General features: G+C 36.4%; 1 protein-coding gene and 1 non-coding gene across 3 annotated transcripts; one reads left to right on the forward strand and one right to left on the reverse strand.

The window, feature by feature from the left end:
* Positions 1–245: 245 nt before the first annotated feature.
* HORMAD1 (HORMA domain containing 1) lies at positions 246–22,564 on the forward strand. Of its 2 annotated transcripts, none has more exons than XM_002810265.4 (15): positions 246–349; positions 1,442–1,507; positions 3,364–3,508; positions 5,942–6,005; positions 6,501–6,537; positions 8,774–8,794; positions 9,056–9,082; positions 11,663–11,730; positions 12,215–12,366; positions 13,790–14,046; positions 16,245–16,311; positions 16,401–16,477; positions 17,201–17,284; positions 20,434–20,505; positions 21,895–22,564. In XM_002810265.4, the coding sequence occupies exons 2-15, from the start codon at positions 1,475–1,477 to the stop codon at positions 21,973–21,975; spliced, it is 1,185 nt and encodes a 394-aa protein (XP_002810311.1). In that variant the 5' UTR covers positions 246–349; positions 1,442–1,474; the 3' UTR covers positions 21,976–22,564. The 2 variants fall into 2 exon arrangements, with proteins under 2 accessions (XP_002810311.1, XP_054409216.1); XM_054553241.1 differs by having other exon boundaries at positions 320–520.
* LOC112130922 (U6 spliceosomal RNA) lies at positions 18,649–18,755 on the reverse strand. Its single transcript, XR_002913091.1, has one exon. It is a non-coding gene; the product is annotated as a U6 spliceosomal RNA (small nuclear RNA).
* Positions 22,565–22,581: the final 17 nt, after the last annotated feature.

A 22,581-nucleotide genomic window follows, 5' to 3' on the forward strand; every position in this document is an offset into this window, starting at 1 on the left:
CCTGGAGGACAAGAGCAAAACTCCGTCTCAAAAAAAAAAAAAAAAAGAAACAAAATCAAAAGTCAGAAAACGATCAGAAATTCAGTAACTGCACATGCAGTTACTTAACCTTCCCCCTTCTGTCTGGCTTTTCTCCTCCCTGAGACGTGGAGCTGAGCCTTCCCGTGTCTGAGGCTCCCAGTGCGCCTTGCGCTGCGCTTGGCGGGAAAGGTGACCTCGACCAGGGATCAAAAAGCCACTGTCGCGCCCCAGCGGGTGACCGTTGAAGGAAAGCGCATGCGCGTCGGGCACAGCGCGTGCAGCCTCGTGCAGCTCTTCTGGTCTCCGGCGCCCGCCCCTCAGACGTAATGTAATATATATTAGTGTGTATATATGTGTGTGTGTGTGCGTATATTTTACTTTTTAATCTCTTTGTCTGTCAGCTTCCCCCTACTTTTAAGTTTCTTAAGGTCTTAGTGGTAAAACATTTGCGGTAAAAATGTATACCCACTTACTTGTCAACAGAGGTTCTTGAGATGGGGTGAGTACAGACGGCGAATTCAGGATTTGTCGGGATAAATTTAAACGTTTAACGTAAATAGGTTCTTCTATGAAGTTTGCCTCTTTAGTAAACTCTTCCAGCTGAATTGTCTGATTAAGAAAAGTGAAATTGGGGCCGGACACGGTGGTTCATGCCTGTAATCCCAGCAAGTTGGGCGGCTGAGGCCGGAGGATCATTTGAGACCAGCCTGACCAACATGGCGAAACCCCGTCTCTACTAAAAATAGAAAAAAAATTAGCGGCCGGGCACGGTGCTTCACGCCTATAATCCCAACACTTTGGGGGCCGAGGCGGGCAGATCACGAGGTCAGGAGTTTCCTGGCCAACATGGTGAAACCCCGTGTCTACTAGAAATACAAAAATTAGCTGGGCGTGGTGGCGCGCCTGGAGTCCCAGCTACTCGGGAGGCTGAGGCAGGAGAAACGCTTGAACCCGGGAGGCGGAGCTTGCAGTGAGCTGAGATCGCGCCACTGCACTCCAGCCTGGCGACAGAGCGAGACTCCGTCTCAAAAAAATGAAAAATAAAAAGAAATAAAACTGAAAAAGTTTAGAGGGTTTGCCAGGCAATTTTTCATTACTGAATACCTACCTGTACAATGTTATCATTGTTTGAATATGTATAGGGAATAAAAATAGGAAGATTGTGCCTTTTTAAAAAGTTCTCTTAAACAGTTTCTTAATAACCCATTTGTTTGAGACTTGCTAGTCAAATGGCTTCAAATCAGGACCCTACTCAAAATAGTTCTACTGCAATATCGACCTGTACGTTTTTGAAGACTCTATTTTAATTAAAGAAATTCAAATTTATTCACATAAAATTGTTTTGAATTTTATATGTGGTAAACTGAAATGTTAGAGAAAAAAATGAGCTCTAAGTTAAAGCTTGTATTTGTGTCACAAGGTTGAATTAAAGAAAATACTTTATCAGAAGAAGATGGCCACTGCCCAGTTGCAGAGGACTCCCATGGTATGATTTCTTGTATTTTGGTATATCTTAATATAGCTGCTTTTATTGTTTCTTGAAGTCTCAACTACTCTGTTGGAAGTTAGGGCTCAACTGTTTGAGGGTTTTATGATACCAGGAAACTACATGTTTTAAGAAATGAAGATATTTGCTAAAGTATTTTGAATTAATTGAGACTTCTATTGGATGTTTGCTGCATTGCATTAAATTGCTCATTCACATTTAATTTACATTAGGTATTAATGAATACTGCTTTATTGCTTTGATTGTTGTTCATAGCAGTCCACCTCCAGAACATGAATGTTCAATATATAAGCAGAATAAAAATAAATAAATAAGAAAATGAGGCCGGGCACGGTGGCTCACGCCTGTAATCCCAGCTATGAAGGTGGCTGAGGCAGGAGAATCACTTGAACTCAGAAAGGGGAGGTTGCAGTGAGCCGAGATCACACCACTGCACTCCAGCCTTCTTTTGAGACTCCGTCTCAAAAAGAAAGAAAATGAATGTTTGTAACCCAGAGACAAATATGCATTGCTATATTTGTATAGGATTTTGCATTACACTTAACCTCTGTTAAACCTACTCAGTGACCAAAGAGAAAAATCAATGTAATCTATCCATGTGTTATGCATTTACAGACAGTTAATCTGCAAAGGGATTCTTAAGATTTTTAGGTACTTTTTGAGCTGAGACTGAGGTGAGAGGATCGCTTGAGCGCAAGAGTTTGAGATCAGCCTGGGTAACATAGTGAGATCTCATCTCTACAAAAAAAAAAAAAAAAATTAGCCAGGCATGGTGGTGCATGCCTGTAGTTTCAGCTGCTTTAGAGGTTGTGCGAGGATATATGAAATGTCATATATGAAATGTCTAGAATAGGCAAATTTATAGGGACAGATAGGCTAATGGGTAGGACATGGGATGGGATAAGGGACAGGGAGTGATTGCTAATTGGTATGGGTTTCCTTTTTGGGATGAAGAAAATGTTATGAAATTGATGTTGATTGTTGCACACATATTTCTGTGAATAAACTAAAAACCATTAAACTGAAAAACACTTTATATGGGTGTCCCAAAAAGGCGTTTTTAAAATACCAGCCACTATTAACATTTGTTTTATTCATCCTCAAAATACTAGCATTTGATATATTTGAATATAATCTGAAGAATTATATAATTATTATATACTTTTTTTTTTTTGAGATGGAGTCTCGCTTTGTCACTCAGGCTGGAGTGCAGTGGTGCGATCTTGGCTCACAGCAACCTCTGCCGCCTGGGCTCAAGCAATTCCCTGCCTCAGTCTCCCGAGTGCTGGGATTACAAGAGTAGCTGGGATTACAGGCGCCTGCCACCACGCCCAGCTAATTTTTGTATTTTTAGTAGAGACAGGGTTTCACCATTTGGCCAGGCTGGTCTTGAACTCCTGACCTCGTGATCCACCCGCCTCAGCCTCCCAAAGTGCTGGGATTACAGGCGTGAGCCACTGCACCTGGCCTCTGCTTTTTTAATGAAATACTTTGTGCCCATCAACTTGCATCCAATGGAGGTTGTAGGCAGCTGTGATCGTGCCACTGCACTCCAGCCTGGGCAATAGAGTGAGACCCTGTCTCAATTTTTTAAAAAATAAAAAAAAATTTAAAAGATTTTTAGGTACTTTTTGCATATGTCCTTTAGGCTATTACCCTAGAAATACCCTCACATTTTACATGCCGCTCTGACTTTTTGGGGATTACTAACCAATATAGGGAGGAATTCTTGGGGCGAGTACTATGCTTATACAAAATTGGATCTATGTTAAGTCAAGAGAAACTTTATTTTTAATAAATTTAAATAAAGTGTTCTACTTTCCCTTGAATTTTAGAGTGCACTGGTATTTCCCAATAAGATATCAACTGAACACCAGTCTTTGGTGTTAGTGAAGAGGCTTCTAGCAGTTTCAGTATCCTGTATCACGTATTTGAGAGGAATATTCCCAGAATGCGCTTATGGAACAAGATATCTAGATGGTAATACAATATTTATTTTAAAGCTTTCTTTTAAAATGGTATTTTTATTTTTGCTTGCTCTAAAACTATAATTTTTGACTTAGAAATTTTATTTTAATAGAAGCTTTATTAATACAATTCACATAACTGACAGTTCACTTGTTTAAAGTGTACATTTCAATGATTTTTTTTTTTTTGAGACGGGGTCTCGCACTGTCACCCGGGCTGGAGTGCAGTGGCGCCATCTCAGCTCACTGCAAGCTCCGCCTCCTGGGTTCACACCATTCTCCTGCCTCAGCCTCCCGAGTAGCTGGGACTACAGGCGCCCGCCACCACGCCCGGCTAATTTTTTGTATTTTCAGTAGAGACGGGGTTTCACCGTGTTAGCCGGGATGGTCTCGATCTCCTCACCTTATGATCTGCCCGCCTCGGCCTCCCAAAGTGCTGTGATTACAGGCGTGAGCCACCGCGCCCGGCCCATTTCAATGATTTTTAATAAATTAACAGATTTGTACAACCATCACCACAGTCAGTTTTAGAACATTTCTTCATCCCAAAAAGAAACTCCATACCCCTTAAGCTACTATGCACTTCCCCTCAACCTTCCCAGTCCTAGGCAATCACCAATCTACTTTCTGTCTGTACAGATTTACTTATTCTGGACATTTCATATAAATGAAATAATATAAAATATGGTCCTGGCCGGGTGCAGTGGCTCACGCCTGTAATCCCAGCACTTTGGGAGGCCGAGGCGAGTGGATCACAAAGTCAAGCGATGGAGACCATCCTGGCCAACATGGTGAAACCCTGTCTCTACAAAAAATACAAAAATTAGCCAGGCATGGTGGTGCATGCCTGCAGTCCCAGCTACTTGGGAGGCTGAGCAGGAGAATCGCTTCAACACGGGAGGCGGAGGTTGCAGTGAGCCCAGATTGTGCCACTGCACTCCAGTCTGGCAACAGAGCAAGTCTCAGTCTCAAAAAAAAAAAAAAAAGTGGTCCTTTGTGACTGGCTTTCACTTAGCATGTTTTCAAGTTTCCTCCATATTGTAGCATGGATAAGTGCTTCATCCCTTTTTGTTGCTGAATAATGTTCTATTGTATGGCTGTACCACATTTTATTTATCCCTTTATCAGTTGATGAACATTTGGGTTCTCTTTTTGGCTATTATGAATAATGCTGCGTTGATGTACAAGTTTTTGTTTGGATACCTAAATGGTTTTAAAATATATACATATATATATTCAATACCTTTAGAAGCACTTAATCATAAAATTTTTCCTCAGTTTCTCAAGTATAATTTTACCTGAAATTATGCTTATAATGATGAAAGAAATCGATAGAAAACATACAGTAGTAGTGTATGTTCTTGTGCTATTTTAAGGAATTAAAAATAATACAGCCAGGGCCAGGCATGGAAGCTCATGTCTGTAATCCCAGCACTTTGGGAGGCTGAGGCAGGAGGATCACTTGAGGCCAGGAGTTCAAGACCAGCCTGGTCAACATAGGGAGACTCCATCTCTATTTTTTTAATTAAAATAATAATAATAATACAGCCAGTTTATTCTACAATAATAACTTATTTCTCAGTACATTATACATGCATACTATTGTACACCAGTTATGTGCTGGGCAATATGGTAAGCACTATGTTATGTACGATATCTTATTAATTCATGTAACAGTCCTACAAATACCTGTTTTTCAATTAAGGAACCTGAGGATATGAGATATTCTCAGTCTTTTCCACTGTGTTACATGTTGCTTCTTTGCAGGCCTCTTTGTTTTTGATAGCCAGTTAACTTCTTGGCCTTTACAAGTATTTTACTGGGATAAGATTCTAAGATTCTTGTATAACAATGGCATGAAAGCAACATATCTAATTTCATGGATTCTATAATTTTTTTACGAAATATTTTTGTACCCATCAACTTGCATCCTAATTATCATGATGGCATCTTATAATAAATATTAAAAGACTACTTTCATATAACCTTTCTTCCTTTAATTACATTAATAATATTAATTATTGCTATTAATAATTTACCTATGCTGGGCAAGGTGGCTCATGCCTGTAATCCCAGCACTTTGGGAGGTTGAGGCAAGCAGGTCACCTGAGGTCAGGAGTTCGAGACTAGCCTGGCCAACATGAGGAAACCCTGTCTCTACCAAGAAATACAAAAATTAGCCAGTCATGGTGGCGCACCTGAAGTCCCAGCTACTGGGGAGGCTGAGATGGGAGAATGGCTTGAACTTGGAAGGCAGAAGTTCCAGTGAGCTGAGATCATGTCACTGCACTCCATCCTGGGTGATAGAGTGAGACCCTGTCTCAAAATAATAATAATTATAATAATAATTTGCCTGTAATACACAGCTGAAGAAAATAAACTTCATTTAAAATTTCTAGTTGTTTACTTTTCCTAAGTAACTATATTTCATCATTTTTGTGTTTAGATCTTTGTGTCAAAATACTGAGAGAAGATAGAAATTGCCCAGGATCTACACAGTTAGTGAAATGGCAAGTAAAAGAATACCTAAAGAGAGAAAATTATTTTTTTCTCATTTTACTTTTTTTTGTACCTTGGATACCTTTTGGTGTTTAACCAAATTTTAGTGAATCACCCTTTAATGCTAGATAGCATTTTTGTAGGTCATTAAATTTTCCACTGAAGTTTTCCTCTCCTTGAAGTCTGGGTATTTGGAAGAATAAATTTTAAAAATAAATGTTTCTTTATTTTATGCCCCATGCAAGCAGGCTTTATTTATTTTATTATCGTTCCCCACAAATAGCTATCAGATATTTTGTATTTTCCCTTCCATCTCTATCATCATTTTACATTTCTGCCACATTGTTTTTTATGTTGTCTTGTTTTAAGCTAGTTAATAAGAAGGGAGCTTTAATAAGACATTTTTGTATTATTTAGTAATGAGATAATATGGAAATTTATGAAAATAACTATTTTCTGGAAATGCATTCAGTCTAAAAATGAATCCTTGATTTTTTTTTTTTTAGGATGCTAGGATGTTATGATGCTTTACAGAAAAAATATGTAAGTCTTGCAATCTCTTTATCCTTTTTTTCTATAGTTTATGATCTACAAATATAACTGGAATTATCATGTAGTAAAACATTCATTTGAACTAACTTGAGTGTAGGTCAGTCTGAGTTACTGAAAAGCCTGAACATTTGAATATTTTAAAGACTAATCATCAACTCATTTAAAGCTAATGGAATTAATACTAAACAAATTTTTCCAAGCTATTTTTTTAAGACTTATTTGTATTAATAACACATGTTAACTTATAAAAAAATTAATGAATTAAAGAGTCTTTTCAAATAGTTTATTCATTAGTTTCACATGCATTCTACAAGCTTGTTTATACTAATAATTTAATAAATTATTTCCTTGTTAGGGTTCAAAAATAAATTTCCACATAATCTAGGTTAAATTGTCACAAATTCTGAATTAGCAAAATTAAGAAGGTTTTAAGATGTATTGTAATCCTTTTTGCATACTTAGTATAATTTAGTATCAACATGCACAATGAAGTCCAGCACTAGGCTAATTGTGAAGAAGATGATTTTTTTTTTTTTTTTTTTGTGTTGGAGTCTTGCTCTGTCGCCCAGGCTGGAGTGCAGTGGCACCATCTCGGCTCACTGCAAGCTCCGCCTCCCAGGTTCATGCCATTCTCTTGCCTCAGTCTCAAGAAGATGAATTTTTATTCATGGTTCCTAACCTTCCCCCTTAAGGCGTAGTAAATATTGAGCACCTGTTATGTGCTAGGCATCTCTTCTGGGTAGGAACTGGGTAAGCTAACAGTGATCAACAAAACAAAAAGGGTCCCTTGTATCGTAGGAAAACAAGTAGTTAATAAAACAAATCATATATTTTTCAATAATGTTAAATTGCCATTAAAATTTTTAGCAAAAGTATGTGGTAAATGGAAAGGTGAAGTAACTTTAGATGGGATGGTCATAGGAGCTTCTCTGAGGAAGTGACATTTAAGAGACCTGAATGAGAAGAAACCAGCCAGGCGTTGATTTTAGGAGAGAATATTCCTGGCAGAGCAGCAAATGCAAAGAATTGGAAGGAAGTTTAGAGAGTTCCAGGAACAAAAAGAAGGCCAATATGACTGAGGGCAATTGTGCAGTGGGGGAGAATAACATGAGATGAGCCCGGGCAGATAAGCAGGGCCAGAGCACTCAGTGGCTTTTATTTTAGGTGCAAAGAAAAGCCATTCAAAGGTTATACATACAAATGTAATATTTTATTTACATTTAAAAATTGTTTTAGGCCAGGCATGGTGGCTCACGCCTGTAATCCTAACACCTTGGGAGGCCAAAACAGGTGGGTCACCTGGGGTTAGGAGTTTGAGACCAGCCTGGCCAACATGGTGAAACCTTGTCTCTACTAAAAATACAAAAATGAGCTAGGCGTGGTGGCGTGCCTGTAATCCCAGCTACTCAGGAGGCTGAGGCAGGAGAATCGCTTGAACCTGGGAGGTGGAGATTGCAGTAAGCTGAGATCATGCCACTATACTCCAGCCTGAGTGACAGAGTGATACTCTGTCTTAAAAAAAAATTGTTTTAAATCACTTTCCCACAACTTAGAGAATATGCTGTAGAAGGAGAATAAGATTGGGAGTAAGGAGAATAGCACCTAGGCCATTACTGTAGTACTGGTGAGAAATAATGGTTGCTTAGACCAGGATAGCAGAGAGAGGAGATTCAGGATAGATTTGGCAGTAGAACTGATTGGATTTGTTGATGGACTGGCTGTGTAATACAAGGAAAAGATCAGAATCAAGGTTGACTCTTAGATTTTTGGCAGATCACTTGATTAAATTATTTTCTATGATTTTATTTTCCTATGGTCTCCAAAACTTCCTCCCTCTGTTAAATTCATAGGGCCCTCAACTCTGCTTTTTCTTTTTTCAAAATCAGTTCTCATTGTTTTCAGTATAACACATATATTGTGTTATTTCACAATATATATATTTTTTCCTTGTAACTGGCAGTAATGTCCTTTTTGCTTAAGTCAATGAAATAAAGTGCTGACATGAATTTCAATCATCAGTAATTTTAGTAGCAATAGATATTTCAGGGGATAGGGAAGCATATCTAAGGTACTGCGTTATAGGCATTGATCTTATGCAGTCAAGATCTGCAATGATTATTTGTTATTAGGAATACATGTTGAAATAGGACAAAGAATTCTTATGATTCGTAATGAAAAAATATTTTACAGACTACAAGTAAGATTTTTGTTCTTTGTTGTATTTCAGCTAAGGATGGTTGTTCTGGCTGTAAGTATTTTTAAATTGTGTGTTCTTTTCTTAATACTGCCAAATTTGGCCTTGCTTAATTAAATGACACTAAAACTATCAATTGATTATGTCACATTATTCAAATAACTGATCTATTCAATGGAATGAAAAAGTAATATTTTGGGTGGTCATTTTTATTTGTTTGTTTTGCTGAGTTCACATGAAGTTTAGTCTAAACATCTAATTTAGTTCTTGAATACTTAGCCTTAGATAACTCAATTGTAAATTGTTTTTAAATAGGTATACACAAACCCAGAAGATCCTCAGGTAAGTGTGCTTGAGTTACTAAAGAAACATAATGCCTCTAATATCTAAAAATAACACGAAACATAATATAAGAATATCTTATGCTTTTAATTATGCTTTAATCAATATACTTTCATATATATTTTCACATTTGAACTTCATAAAACTCTTCTGAGGTAAGGCAGGGCTTGGATTGTTACCTTTAAACAGATTAGCATGACAGAGATTATATGACTGATCTTAGGCCACAAAGCTTACAAACTGTTAGAAATAACTTAAATCTCCTGACGTCTAATTCTTTACAGTATTTTTTATACTATATTTTAGAATTATGAAAGGGCTTGAGTTTTAGGAAAGTAAGAAGGTCATCCTTAGACTTCGAATATTCATCCCAATCCATTCATAGCTACCTATTTATCTTACCATTAAAGGAGAGAAGGGAGAACATGGAAGGGAAAACCAGAAGATAAAAAACAAGGGGGAAAGATCTACTGAGTGCTTACTTTATATTAGGCTCTGTTCTTTGGGGCTTTATGTGCATTATCTCATTTATTCATCCCAACCTTCATGAGGTAACCACTATTAGCATCTCCACTTCACAGATTAGGAAATCTAAGTACAAGGGGTTTCTTGCCTAAGGTCATAGTGGCTGAAGTGGCAGAACGAGGTTTTTGAACCTAGGAAGGCCAGTTCACAATTTGGGTGTTTACCCATTAGGCTATAGCTGTTACAATATAATGTTTCATTTAGTCAAGCAGAGGTAGATTTAAACTGGTGTTAAAAATAGATGTTTAAAAACATCACTATGTAAACAATGAAATATAAAGAAAGCAATAAAAGTATTCACGCTTCAGGAGGGCTGAGAATGTGTCTTTTCTTTGATACTCACACCTGCAATTAATGCTTAATATGTGTCCATGCTGACAAAGCAGATCATTTGGGTTAAGGCTGTGAATTAATAGATTGTGTTCAGAAAACTAATTGATTGTTCAGAAAATGTTCATTTATTTTCATATGTTTTATAATTGTGCATTTTTTCTATCAGTAAATTAGCAACCTTGTTGATACAATAATAATATTTATTGAATGTTTACTATATGTCAGGCACTTTATAAAGTACCCTGTATAAATTATCCCATTTGTGAATATTTATTCATAACTACCAATGAGATATGTACTGTCTTTAATCTCTTTTTTAGCTGGGGAAACTAAAACTTAAACTAAGGCTTAAGTGGCTTGCCTGTGGTTACAGTATAGCAAAGATTTAAGCCCTGTGTTAGCCACTCTGCTGAGGTATGTTGCCTCCCTTATCTTCCTGCTAAGGAGTTCCTTCCATGTGGTATAAATAACTGAAGGGGTGGCCTGCCCCTCCACACCTGTGGGTATTTCTAGTCGGGTGGGATGAGAGACTGAGAAAAGAAATAAGACAGAGACAAAGTATAGAGAAACAATAGTAGGCCCAGGGGACCGGCACTCAGCATACCAAGGACCTGCACCGGCACCGGTCTCTGAGTTCCCTCAGTTTTTATTGATTATTATCTTCATTATTTTAGTAAAAAGAAATGTAGGAGGGCAAGATGATAATAAGGAGAAGGTCAGCAACAAACATGTGAGCAATAGAATCTATGTCACAATTAAGTTCAAGGGAAGGTACTATGACTGGACGTACACGTAAGCCAGATTTGTTTCTCTCCACCCAAACATCTCAGTGGAGTAAAGAATAACAAGGCAGCATTGCTGCAAACATGTCTCGCCTCCCACCATAGGGCGGTTTTTCTCCTATCTCAGAATTGAACAAATGTACAATCGGGTTTTATACCGAGACATTCAGTTCCCAGGGGCAGGCCGGAGACAGTGGCCTTCCTCTATCTCAACTGCAAGAGGCTTTCCTCTTTTACTAATCCACCTCAGCACAGACCCTTTACGGGTGTCGGGCTGGGGGACGGTCAGGTCTTTCTCATCCCACGAGGCCATATTTCAGACTATCACATGGGGAGAAACCTTGGACAATACCCCGCTTTCAAGGGCAGGGGTCCCTGCGGCTTTCCGCAGTGCATTGTGCCCCTGGTTTATTGAGACTAGAGAATGGCAATGACTTTTACTAAGTATACTGCTTGTAAACATTTTGTTAACAAGGCACGTCCTGCACAGCCCTAGATCCCTTAAACCTTGATTTCATACAACATATGTTTCTGTGAGCTCCAGATTGGATCAAAGTGGTTGGGTCAAAGTGGCTGGGGCAAAGCTACAAATTAACAACATCTCAGCAAAGCAATTATTTAAAGTACAGGTCTTTTTCAAAATGGAGTCTCTTATGTCTTCCCTTTCTACATAGACACAGTAACAGTCTGATCTCTCTTTCTTTTCCCTACAATAACATACATTACAATGAGTTGGGAAATAAATGTCTCTCCAAGACTGAAGCCCCAAACCCAAACCATGAAAACTGACTATGAGGAATCAAAAGCTTCAATGGATCAATAGGGATTAATATAGCAGAAAAAAGTATTGACTAAATGTTGAGTCATACAAAACAGAATATAGCTATTTAGCAGCTAGTACTGAATATCAGAAGCATAACTGCAATATTTTCTATTTAAGACAATTTCAGAATGTTACCAATTCAAATTCAAATACACCAATAATGGACCACTCATGGACTTCATAAGGTATTGTTCTGTAGTTTTTTGTATTACAGATTGCCACTTATTCATATTAATGCTATATAGCTAAACTTCAGGATTTATTCTGAAACTGCGGGGACATCCCCAATTAACCATCAAGCTGTGGCTATGCAAAATGGAGTGGTGGCTTGGAGTAGCTTCAAGCCAGGATTCTGTGGCTAATAATAAGCAATTTTAATTGTGGAAAGAGAACTTAGGTGATTAGAAATATAGAAATATAATTTTAAAACATCATTTGCTTTCTTTAAACACTTCATATAAAATGCACTTAAGTAAAACTAAGTTATTATTTATAGCAATGATATTAATATTAAAATTTTATAATAGTAACATTAAAACACAAGGTAACTTTCAAGTTAACAGCTTAATGCTATAATAGAAATAAGAATCTCAAATAGTTAAAATGTAAAGTTATGATATTAGAAGCCACAGGTTTTATAAAATAAATTAATATGTGATTCTCTTCTAGTAAAAACCAAAGCAACGAATCTAGCATGTCATCTACTGACACCAAGAAAGCAAGCATTCTCCTCATTCGCAAGATTTATATCCTAATGCAAAATCTGGGGCCTTTACCTAATGATGTTTGTTTGACCATGAAACTTTTTTACTATGATGAAGGTACTATTTGCAGTACATCCTGTTTCAGTTGGTACCTATGTTTTATCATTATTGAAACAATTGGTTTCCATTCCAAATATTTTTAGCACCTAAATTTTTTGAAATTATAAAATTTACACTTAATATCACTATTCAAGAAAGAAAGATTTGCAAAATTAAGCTTTAAAATAGATGCTTCTCTAGTGATAGGAACATATCCATGTGAAGTATAACCTCACTCAAATTTAACAATGAGTTAACAGTTTTCACTTATCGGATTGGTAAAACGTGTTAATCCGTTATTGATAAGGATGTGGGGAAACAGGAACTTTTTTTTGTTTGAGACAGAGTCTTGCTCTGTCTCCCAGGCTGGAGTGTAGTGGCACAATCTTGGCTCACTGCAGCCTCCACCTCCTGGGTTCAAGCGATTCTCCTGCCTCAGCCTCCTGAGTAGCTGGGACTACAGGCACTCGCCACTATGTCTGGCTAATTTTTGTATTTTTAGTACAGACGGGGTTTCACCGTGTTGGCCAGGCTAGTCTTGAACTCCTGATCTCAAGTGATTCACCCGCCTTGGCCTCCCAAAGTACTGGGATAACAGGCGTGAGCCACCACACCCGGCCGAGCAGGCACTTTTATACACTCGAGGGACTGTATGCAGGTGCAACATTTTTAGAGGACAATTTGGCAGTATCAAAATTTTAAATGCACATTATCTTTAATCCAGAAATTCTATAGTGAGAAAAATATATTGAAAATATAATTGTGCAAATATGCAAAGTTATATAAGGATTTTGATTATAGCATTGGCTAAAATAGGAAAAAAATGGAAACAGCTTGAGTGTCCTTCATTGGGGAGTGAGTAAATAAATTATGATCTATCTGCATAATAGAATACTACACAAGCTGTTAAAAAGAAGGTGCTGATAAATTACGTTATCCAAGATATATTATTAAGTTAAAACCAGCTAGGTATGGAACGGTATGAGCTCATTTGTGTTTTTTAAGGAATTTTATATATATTTCCTAAAACCTATGTAAATATGAAATATCTTTTATTATATGCATGTCTTCTAGAAGAACATAAAGCAACAAAAATAGCAACTAACATTTATTGAGTATTTACTATGTGCCAGTTCTGTTCTCAACATTTTACAACACTTTATTTTATTCCCACAATGACCCTATGAAGTAGGTACTATTATTTTCACCATTTGACAGATGAGAAAATCAAATCAGGGATGATGAATAGTTTACTCAAGGTCACAGACAATCAAAGAAAACAAAGCTTACCTTTAGGGAATAAAATGGGGACTTGGACATAGTAGGAGAGTAATTCTTATGTTTTACCTTGAAATACCTGCAATCTGCATGTGTTTTTATAATAATAATAATATTTTCTTTAATTTCATGAACAGCACAGTTTACACTTACTTTTTTGCAGTTACACCCCCAGATTACCAGCCTCCCGGTTTTAAGGATGGTGATTGTGAAGGAGTTATATTTGAAGGGGAGCCTATGTATTTAAATGTGGGAGAAGTCTCAACACCTTTTCACATCTTCAAAGTAAAAGTGACCACTGAGAGAGAACGAATGGAAAATATTGATTCAACTATACTATCACCAAAACAAATAAAAACACCATTTCAAAAAATCCTGAGGGACAAAGATGTAGAAGATGAACAGGAGCATTATACAAGTGTAAGTGTATTTCAAGAGTTATAAAGAACAATAATAACAAATGTTTGACTCAATTCTGAAGATTTTTCATAGCTCCCATTAACATTTGTGTAAATTCTGTGTTATAATCATAAACTCAAGGTTGAAAGGGACCTTAAAGTCTAGGCCTATGTTTTAAAACTTTTTACTTAGCCCAAACAACATTGTACTAGAACTTAAAAGCACAACTATTCTGGTTGAAGTAGGGAATGTTCCTGGAGGCTCTGCCACTCCCTATGTCACTTACCTTCATAGCGGACTCTGAGGAAACCCCTAGGACTCTAAGGCATAATTTGAAAAGCATTGCACTAGTCTAACTCCTGGCTAATGATGGAATCTTTTCTACAACATGTCTACTAAGTGTTCAGGTAGGCTGTGCTTGAATTTCTCTAGGGCCTGGAAAGTCACTGTTCTGAAGCAGCCTGGAAGTTCCTGGAAGTCAGGAAAAGTGTCTCATTCAACTTTTTAATCATCCTGTGCCTAGCACTTGGATTTCTAGTTAGTGCGTCCTAAGTATTAGTCGAGTGAATGGATGAATAGAAGTATAAAAGAGTTTTTTTGTTGCCTCACTTCCAGCAATTGTGAAAGTCATTATTGCTTTAATCTTTCAAGCATTAACATTATGTTCTTTAATCTCACCTCTCTTGTATTCTCTGTCTCAATTTATTCTAAATTATGACTACAGTACTTATGTACAGAGATTCACTATTCTGATTAGGCTGTCTTACCACATCTTTACACATGGAAAATTCAATCAATTTTCAACCAATTCAGTCAAAGAAAAAAACTTTTTTCTAAGACCTAAATCCCAGTCTTGCTTTATAACAAATACAGCTGAGGTGTTTGTAGCATTCTTTAAAATATTTAAATCTCTTTCACATGTATCACAAAGGGAACAATAATTGTAATGTAGACATTAAACCTGTTGCAATTTCTACCATAACATGACTGAGCTTATCCTTCAATAACTCTCTGAAGAGTTTTTGTTTATTACTTTTTTCTTTGAGACAGAGTTTCACTCTTGTTGCCCAGGCTGGAGTGCAATGGCACGATCTCAGCTCACAGCAACCTCCTCCTCCTGGGTTCAAGCGATTCTCCTGCCTCAGCTTCCCAAGTAGCTGGGATTACAAGCATGTGCCACCATGCTTGGCTACTTTTGTATTTTTAGTAGAGACAGGGTTTCTCCATGTTGGTCAGGCTAGTCTCGAACTCTTGACCTCAGGTGATCCGCCCACCTCTGCCTCCCAAAGTGCTGGGATTACAGGCATGAGCCACCACACCTGGCCGAAAGTTGTATATTTTTATCATTTGTCCTTAAAGCAACCCTGCAAAATAAAGAAAAATAGTATTTTGTACTTTATTTGGATTAATAAATTGCCTTTTGATAGAAATTCTAGGAACACTTTTATTTCTAGCAAGCATAAGGTAGTTGTAGGTTTTTGGGGTTTTCTGGTTTGTTTGTTTTGTTTGTTTTGTTTTTTGAGACAGAGTCTTGCTCTGTTGCCCAGGCTGGAGTGCAGTGGCAGATCTTGGTTCACTGCAACCTCTAGCCTCCTGGGTTCAAGGTATTCTCCTGCCTCAGCCTCCTGAGTAGCTGGGATTACAAGCGTGTGCCACCACGCCAGGCTAATTTTTGTATTTTTAGTAGAGACGGGATTTCACCATGTTAGCCAGGCTGGTCTCCAACTCCTGACCCCAAGTGATCTGCCCACCTCAGCCTCCCAAAGTGCTGGGATTACAGGCGTAAGCCATTGCGCCCGGCCTAGGTTTTTTTGTTTGTTTGTTTTTGAGTCAGGGTCTCGTCCTGTCTCCCAGGCTGGAGTGCAGTGGGATGATCACGGCTACTGCAGCCTCAAACTTCTGGGCTCAAGCAATCCTCTCACCTCAGCCTCAGGTGACAGAAACATGCCACCACACCTGGCTAATTTATAAAATTTTTTCATAGAGATGAGGTCTCATCATATTGCCCAGGCTAATCTGGAACTACTAGTCTCAAGCAATCCTCCCTCCATGGCCTTCCAAAGTGCTAGGAATACAAGCATGAGCCACCATGCCCAGCCAGTAGTTTTATATTGTATTTAGTCTTCACATGAAACAAATTTGTTCATAAATGCTTTCTGCTCAGTTGTTTTAATACCTTTTTGAAATGTGTCAATTTTTTTCTTCACATAATTATGTAGGATGATTTGGACATTGAAACTAAAATGGAAGAACAGGAAAAAAACCCTGCATCTTCCGAACTTGGAGGTAAGAAGTTAATGAAAATGTACATTAACTCGCTTCCAACTCAATTTTATACCCGTGTAACTTTTTTTTTTTTTTTTTTTTTTTTACAGAACCAAGTTTAGTTTGTGAGGAAGATGAAATTATGAGGTCTAAAGAAAGTCCAGATCTTTCTATTTCTCATTCTCAGGTATAAACTTGATAGTTCCATCTCACTTTTGTTTTGTTCACAGGACAGTTGCTTATATGCTATTTTTTTATTTTTCAGATTTTCTTATTCCAGGTCTTTTAGAATAAAATTCAATATTTAGAATGCTTGTTATTAACTAAATCTGGAAATTATATGTTGATGAATTTTGAGTATATTACTGGTGGATTTGTTTAGTAATAAACCTAAATACTATTGGTAGAATCTGAGAATTTCAGAGCTGGATGGAATCTTACGCAGTTATTTATTCCGCCCTGCTTTGTATTTATAAGTGGAATATATAACACATTTGTGTTGCCTTGGAGCATACATGTTTTATTTTGCTTTTCAAATACAGTAAAATCCTGAAATAAGAGATTTAGGTAATATGAACTTGGAAATAATATGATTGATGATTGATTGTCTGTATTCCTCTGCCCAGCCCATTTCTCAAATAAGTAGACTAAATTTCTTGTCTTCTGGAAGGGTGGTGCCTGGTAATCATTTGGTACTTTCTCAGTTCAGTGGTTGGCCAATTATGTAAAGTGTCAGTTTCACTATCTTTAATTTGTGCTTTTTGAACAGTATGAACCAACTCAAAATTATTGGTTTTAACTTGACAAGACCCTAAATTTTATGTGGTTAAATTTTTGGACCCCATTTATTGTGTTATGAAAAGGTTTTATTATACTAAGTTATATTTTTTGTAATTATTTTCTTTTTTAGGTTGAGCAGTTAGTCAATAAAACATCTGAACTTGATATGTCTGAAAGCAAAACAAGAAGTGGAAAAGTCTTTCAGAATAAAATGGTAAATATCCCTTTAGGTTTGTTTTCCATTGTAACCTTGCAATTCTCCCTCATATGTGAGTTTATTTTAATATTTCATTTATTAGACCAGTATTTTTTAAGTACCTATTATGTGTCAGGTACTTTACTAGGTGCTTAGGATATAACCTGAATAACACATACTTCTTGGTCTTAGCTAAAGTTTAGTAACTGGAAATAAACAAACAATGATATAGAGCCGTTATAGAAGTCTGAATAGGCTACATAGGCACAAAGAAAGGAATGGTTAATTTTACTGAAGGTATATTAAAGAGAGGGATCCAGGAAAGGTTTTGGGAAGAAGTGATACTATCATCCAGACTCCCAGAGAAATTTCCTAGAATGCCAGAATGTTCCCATGCTTGATCTTTTTTTTCTTTTTAAATTTCATTTAATTTAAATTCCAAGATACATGTGCAGGACGTGCAGGTTTGTTACACAGGTAAACGTGTGCCAGTGATTTGCTGCACCTATCAATCTGTTACCTAGATATTAAGCCCCACATGCATTAGCTATTTATCCTAATGCTCTCCCTCTCTCCAACCCCCTGACAGGCCCCAGTGTGTATTGTTCCCCTTTTTGTGTCCATGTGTTCTCATTGTTTAGCTACCACTTATAAGCGAGAACATGTGGTGTTTGGTTTTCTGTGCCTGTGTTAGTTTGCTGAGGATAATGGCTTCCAGCTCCATCCATGTCCCTGCAAAGGACATGATTTCATTTCTTTTTATGGCTGCATATTTTCTTTATCCAGTCTGTCACTGATGGGCATGTGGGTTGATTCTGTCTTTGCTATTGTGAATAGTGGTGCAGTGAACATATGGGTGCATGTATCTTTGTAATAGAATAATTTATATTCCTCTGGGTATATACCTAGTAATGGGATTACTGGGTCAAATGGTATTTCTGGTTCTAGGTCTTTGAAGAATCACCACACTGTCTTCTACAATGGTTGAACTAATTTACATTCCAACCAACAGTGTAAAAGTGTTCCTATTTCTCCATAGCCTCGCCAGCATCTGTTGTTTCTTAACTTTTAATAATCACCATTCTGACTGGCATGAGATGGTATCTCACTGTGGTTTTGATTTGCATTTCTCTAATGATCAGTGATGTTGAGTGTTTTTCATATGCTTGTTGGCCACATAAATGTCTTCTTTTGAGAAGTATCTGTTCATGTCCTTTACCCACTTTTTAATGGGGTTGTTTTTTTTTTTCTTGTAAATTTGTTTAAGTTCCTTATAGATTCTGGATGTTAGACTGTTTAAGTTCCTTATAGATTCTGGATATTAGTCAGATGGATAGATTGCAGAAATTTTCTCCCATTCTGTAGGTTCTCTGTTCACTCTGAAAAATATGGAATGCTTCATGAATTTGCATGTCATCCTTGTGCAAGGGACATGCTAATCTTCTCTATATTGTTCTAGTTTTAGTATATGTGCTGCTGAAGTGAGCACCATGCTCAATCTTATAAATTGAGTATCTTGTTAATAAGACATTACAAATTAATCTTTTGTATATATCTTGTATAAAATGAATCTCATATTCTTAAGGGAAAAAAATCACTGCTTTATTTTAGCTTTTGGTATGAATTATACTAAATCAAAATTCACATTTGATTTTAGACCTTTAAGTTGCTCTCAAAGGTTCATTGGGTGAAGAAAAGCATTCTGTAAAATACATAAAATATCCAAAGTTTAGGAAATAAATAGCTCACTCTGTTAGTGGTGTGCTAGAACATTTCTTCCCAACTCCTCACTCGGAGATATCATGTTGGTAGCTTAAATTGGACATGTTGGTAGTATTCACAGCACAGAAATCAGCAAATGCCTCAGGTTTGTTTCTCTCCTAGAGCTGGTTATTAAACATTTATCGGAACACTACTCGTTATAGTGCCATTTTTAAGTGTCTTCCCCCACCCCTATTCTCAATGGGAAGTTAGAACTGGCAGAAGGCAGCATTCAAATGAGTATCTCATGAAAGCAAGAGATAAAGGAATGTCAAGATTTACTACTTCTAGAAGCAAAATGTTCATCCTAGCCAGTTTATATGTAGGATGAATAACCTTTGCTAGGATATAGGGATAGAGACCAGCATTTTAGAAATTATTAAGCAAGATCTCCTTGTAATGTAACATTAAGATGCTTTGGGGACATAAATTTATTTCTGAAATTGCACATGTTTTTGGATATGAACTCTGAGCCAGTGTACTCCTGATTTTGAGAATTATTACTGAATTGTGGTTAGAAAATGGCAAGAAATGAAAATATTCATTATTATATATACTAAGGAATTATCATTGGAAAGCTCATTTCAAGCATCAGAAAAGAAGTATGTCCTTTTAGAGAATAGTTATATGACACCTAATCATTAGTCATTTTCCAATATTCATTTTAATAACTATATATACAGCATTATTCACAATAGCCAAAAGATGGGAAAAGCCTAAATATACATCAGCAGATGAATGGATAAAAAAATGTGGTATATTCATACAATTGAATATCAGCCATAAAAAAAATGAAGTGCCAATACAGGCCACAACTTAGATGAACCTTGAAAACATGCTAATTAAAGGAAGTTACTCACAAAAGTCCACATATTATATTATTCCATTCATTTGAAAGTCAGAACTGGGAAAGTTATTGAGACAGTCTTAAGGCTGGTGGGAGGATGGCAGAATAAGAGAGTGATAGCTAAGGTATATGGGGTTTGTTTTTGGGGTGATGAAAGTGATCTAAAATTGATTGTAGTGATGGTTGTACAACTCTGTGAATGTACTGAAAATCATTGAATTGTACACTTATAAATGGGTGAATCATATAGTATCTAAATTATATCTCAATAAAGCTGTTTTTTAAAAAAATTGTATATCCAGCTGGGCACTGTAGCTCATTCCTGTAATCCCAGCACTTTGGCAGGCTGAGGCAGGAGGATCGCTTGAGGCCAGAAGTTTCAGGCTGCAGTGAGCCATGATGGTGCCACTGCATTCTAGCCTGGGTGACAGAGGGAGACCCTGACCCTAAAAAGTAAATAAATAAATAAATATTGCATATCATTGCATAAGATTGAAAAATCAAATGTTGGCTGTTCTTTGAGAAATAACCAATTAGTAATTATTCTATCTTTGTGGAGGCAAATGGAAATCAACCAGTAAAATCTTCCAAAGAAAATCGGAAGAGAAGTCAACATGAATCTGGGAGAATAGTAAGTCTTATGATAATGTATAGTTTGAATACAATGGCAAGGATCAGAATATCATTACTACAGATTAAATTTAAAATGACGAATTTGATATCTTTCGATGTACCTGAGAGTTCTGATATTCAAATTTTGTTTAAATATATTTTGTTCTAAAAATCGAGGTGATTTTCAAATAAGATGCCCTATGTTGGTTTATTAGTTTTTTCCATGTAAACATCTCCTGTCTCATTCCATGAATGATTTAAATTGGAGGAATTTATAATATATAAATTAAAAATCGGCTGGGCGCAGTGGCTCACACCTGTAATCCCAGCACTTTGGGAGGCTGAGGCAGGTGGATCACGAGGTCAAGAGATCGAGACCATCCTGGCCAATATGGTGAAACCCTGTCTCTACCAAAAATACAAAAAAAAAAAAAAAAAAATAGCTGGGCATGGTGGCGCACGCCTGTAGTCCCAGCTACTTGGGAGGGTGAGGCAGGAGAATCGCTTGAACCTGGGAGGTGGAGGTTGCAGTGAGCTGAGACTGAGATCACGCCACTGTACTATAGCCTGGCGACAGACCAAGACTCCGTCTTAAAAAAAAAAAAAAAAAAAAATCAGTGCCAGGAAAAATATAAGAGAATATAGAATGAGAAAGTGACAGTACAAGAATACTAAGGCCATTTTGTTTATATAGAACTGAAATTGGGCCACAAATTTGATCTGAGCTTTCTAGAAACCAAAACTGAAGTAGAAGGAGGATAATTTACTAAATACATGTGTTCCCTAAAAATATAGGGTCTCCTCCTAGTACCTCTGGAGAAAAAAATCTTTTCCTGACTTAAACCCTATAGTTGTTTCATATTTAGAACCTTATTTTACCAAATCAGATAATGTATTTGCCATTTCTGAGATGATTATTCATATTTTTCCAACTAGATATTTTAGTATTATTAGTAGGTTAGAATTAGACAACTGAAAACCTAAGACTATTTTTAAAACTCAAATGTTAACGTCTCAAGAGTACAAAAGCAAGACATTATTTAAATCTTACATGATTCCAAGGTAGAATGTTTTTCTATTTGTAGTTCATTTTTAAATCTTTTTTCCCTTCTTATTGCTCTGAAATATTTGGCTATTTTGAGGACATAATGTTAAATCTATCTTCTCACTTCTACAGCAACCCTACTGAAGATTATACATTTTGCAAGTACATACTTGCAGCAGCCATTGGAAGATGTTAATAATAAATTTTACTCTACTTTTAAGAAACCCAGATACAGTTATGCTAGGTATGCTAGGCATAAATTTTTTAAAAAAGAATAGAAATCTCAGATACATGAAAAAATCTACAATTAAAGATATTTAAACAGGAAAGTATCTATTCTTAGTAGTTGTTTTCTTTTGACAGGTCCTCCATCACTTTGATTCTTCTAGTCAAGAGTCACTGCCAAAAAGGAGAAAGTTTAGTGAACCAAAGGAACATATATAAAAATTATTTTTGTTCTGCAGGCTTGCAGAGTTCTTCTCAACATTTAAACTGAAGGACCCTATATTATATTTCCCTAACTCTGAAGATGTATATGTAGTTTAAAGCAGTTTGTATACTAAAATTAAGTTTTTGGCTGACTGTCATATTGTGGTCCTTAATCTTGAGATAAATCCAATAGAACTTTTGAATAAAAGCAAGAGTACAAATGTCATAATTGATTCTGTAATAAGTAAAATTTCAAAATTGATTTTGTTCATTACCTACTTAATATTTCCTTTAAATATATACTGTTAAGGCCCTCTAATGCCATTTTTCTAAACAGTAATGTTTACTTTGTTATTAAAATTTGGTATGGATTCACTTTTTACTTATGTTAAAATTATACCATTTAACTGGCTCTTTTGTCATTGTGCTGTTATTAAAACAATGTTCTTCAATATTTTGATATAATGTATTAACATTTTAATATATAATGTACAATTTAAAAATTGGTGCTTTACCTTTACTATACTTTTTTTACAGGACAAAAAGACTGATTTTTAAAGTATGGCATTTTTTGCAGCATAAATAAAATATGGTTCAGTACGTAGGTCCTTTCATCGCTTC

The sequence above is a fragment of the Pongo abelii genome, chromosome 1 (assembly GCF_028885655.2).
Source record: "Pongo abelii isolate AG06213 chromosome 1, NHGRI_mPonAbe1-v2.0_pri, whole genome shotgun sequence".
In the NCBI taxonomy this organism is placed as follows: domain Eukaryota; kingdom Metazoa; phylum Chordata; class Mammalia; order Primates; family Hominidae; genus Pongo; species Pongo abelii.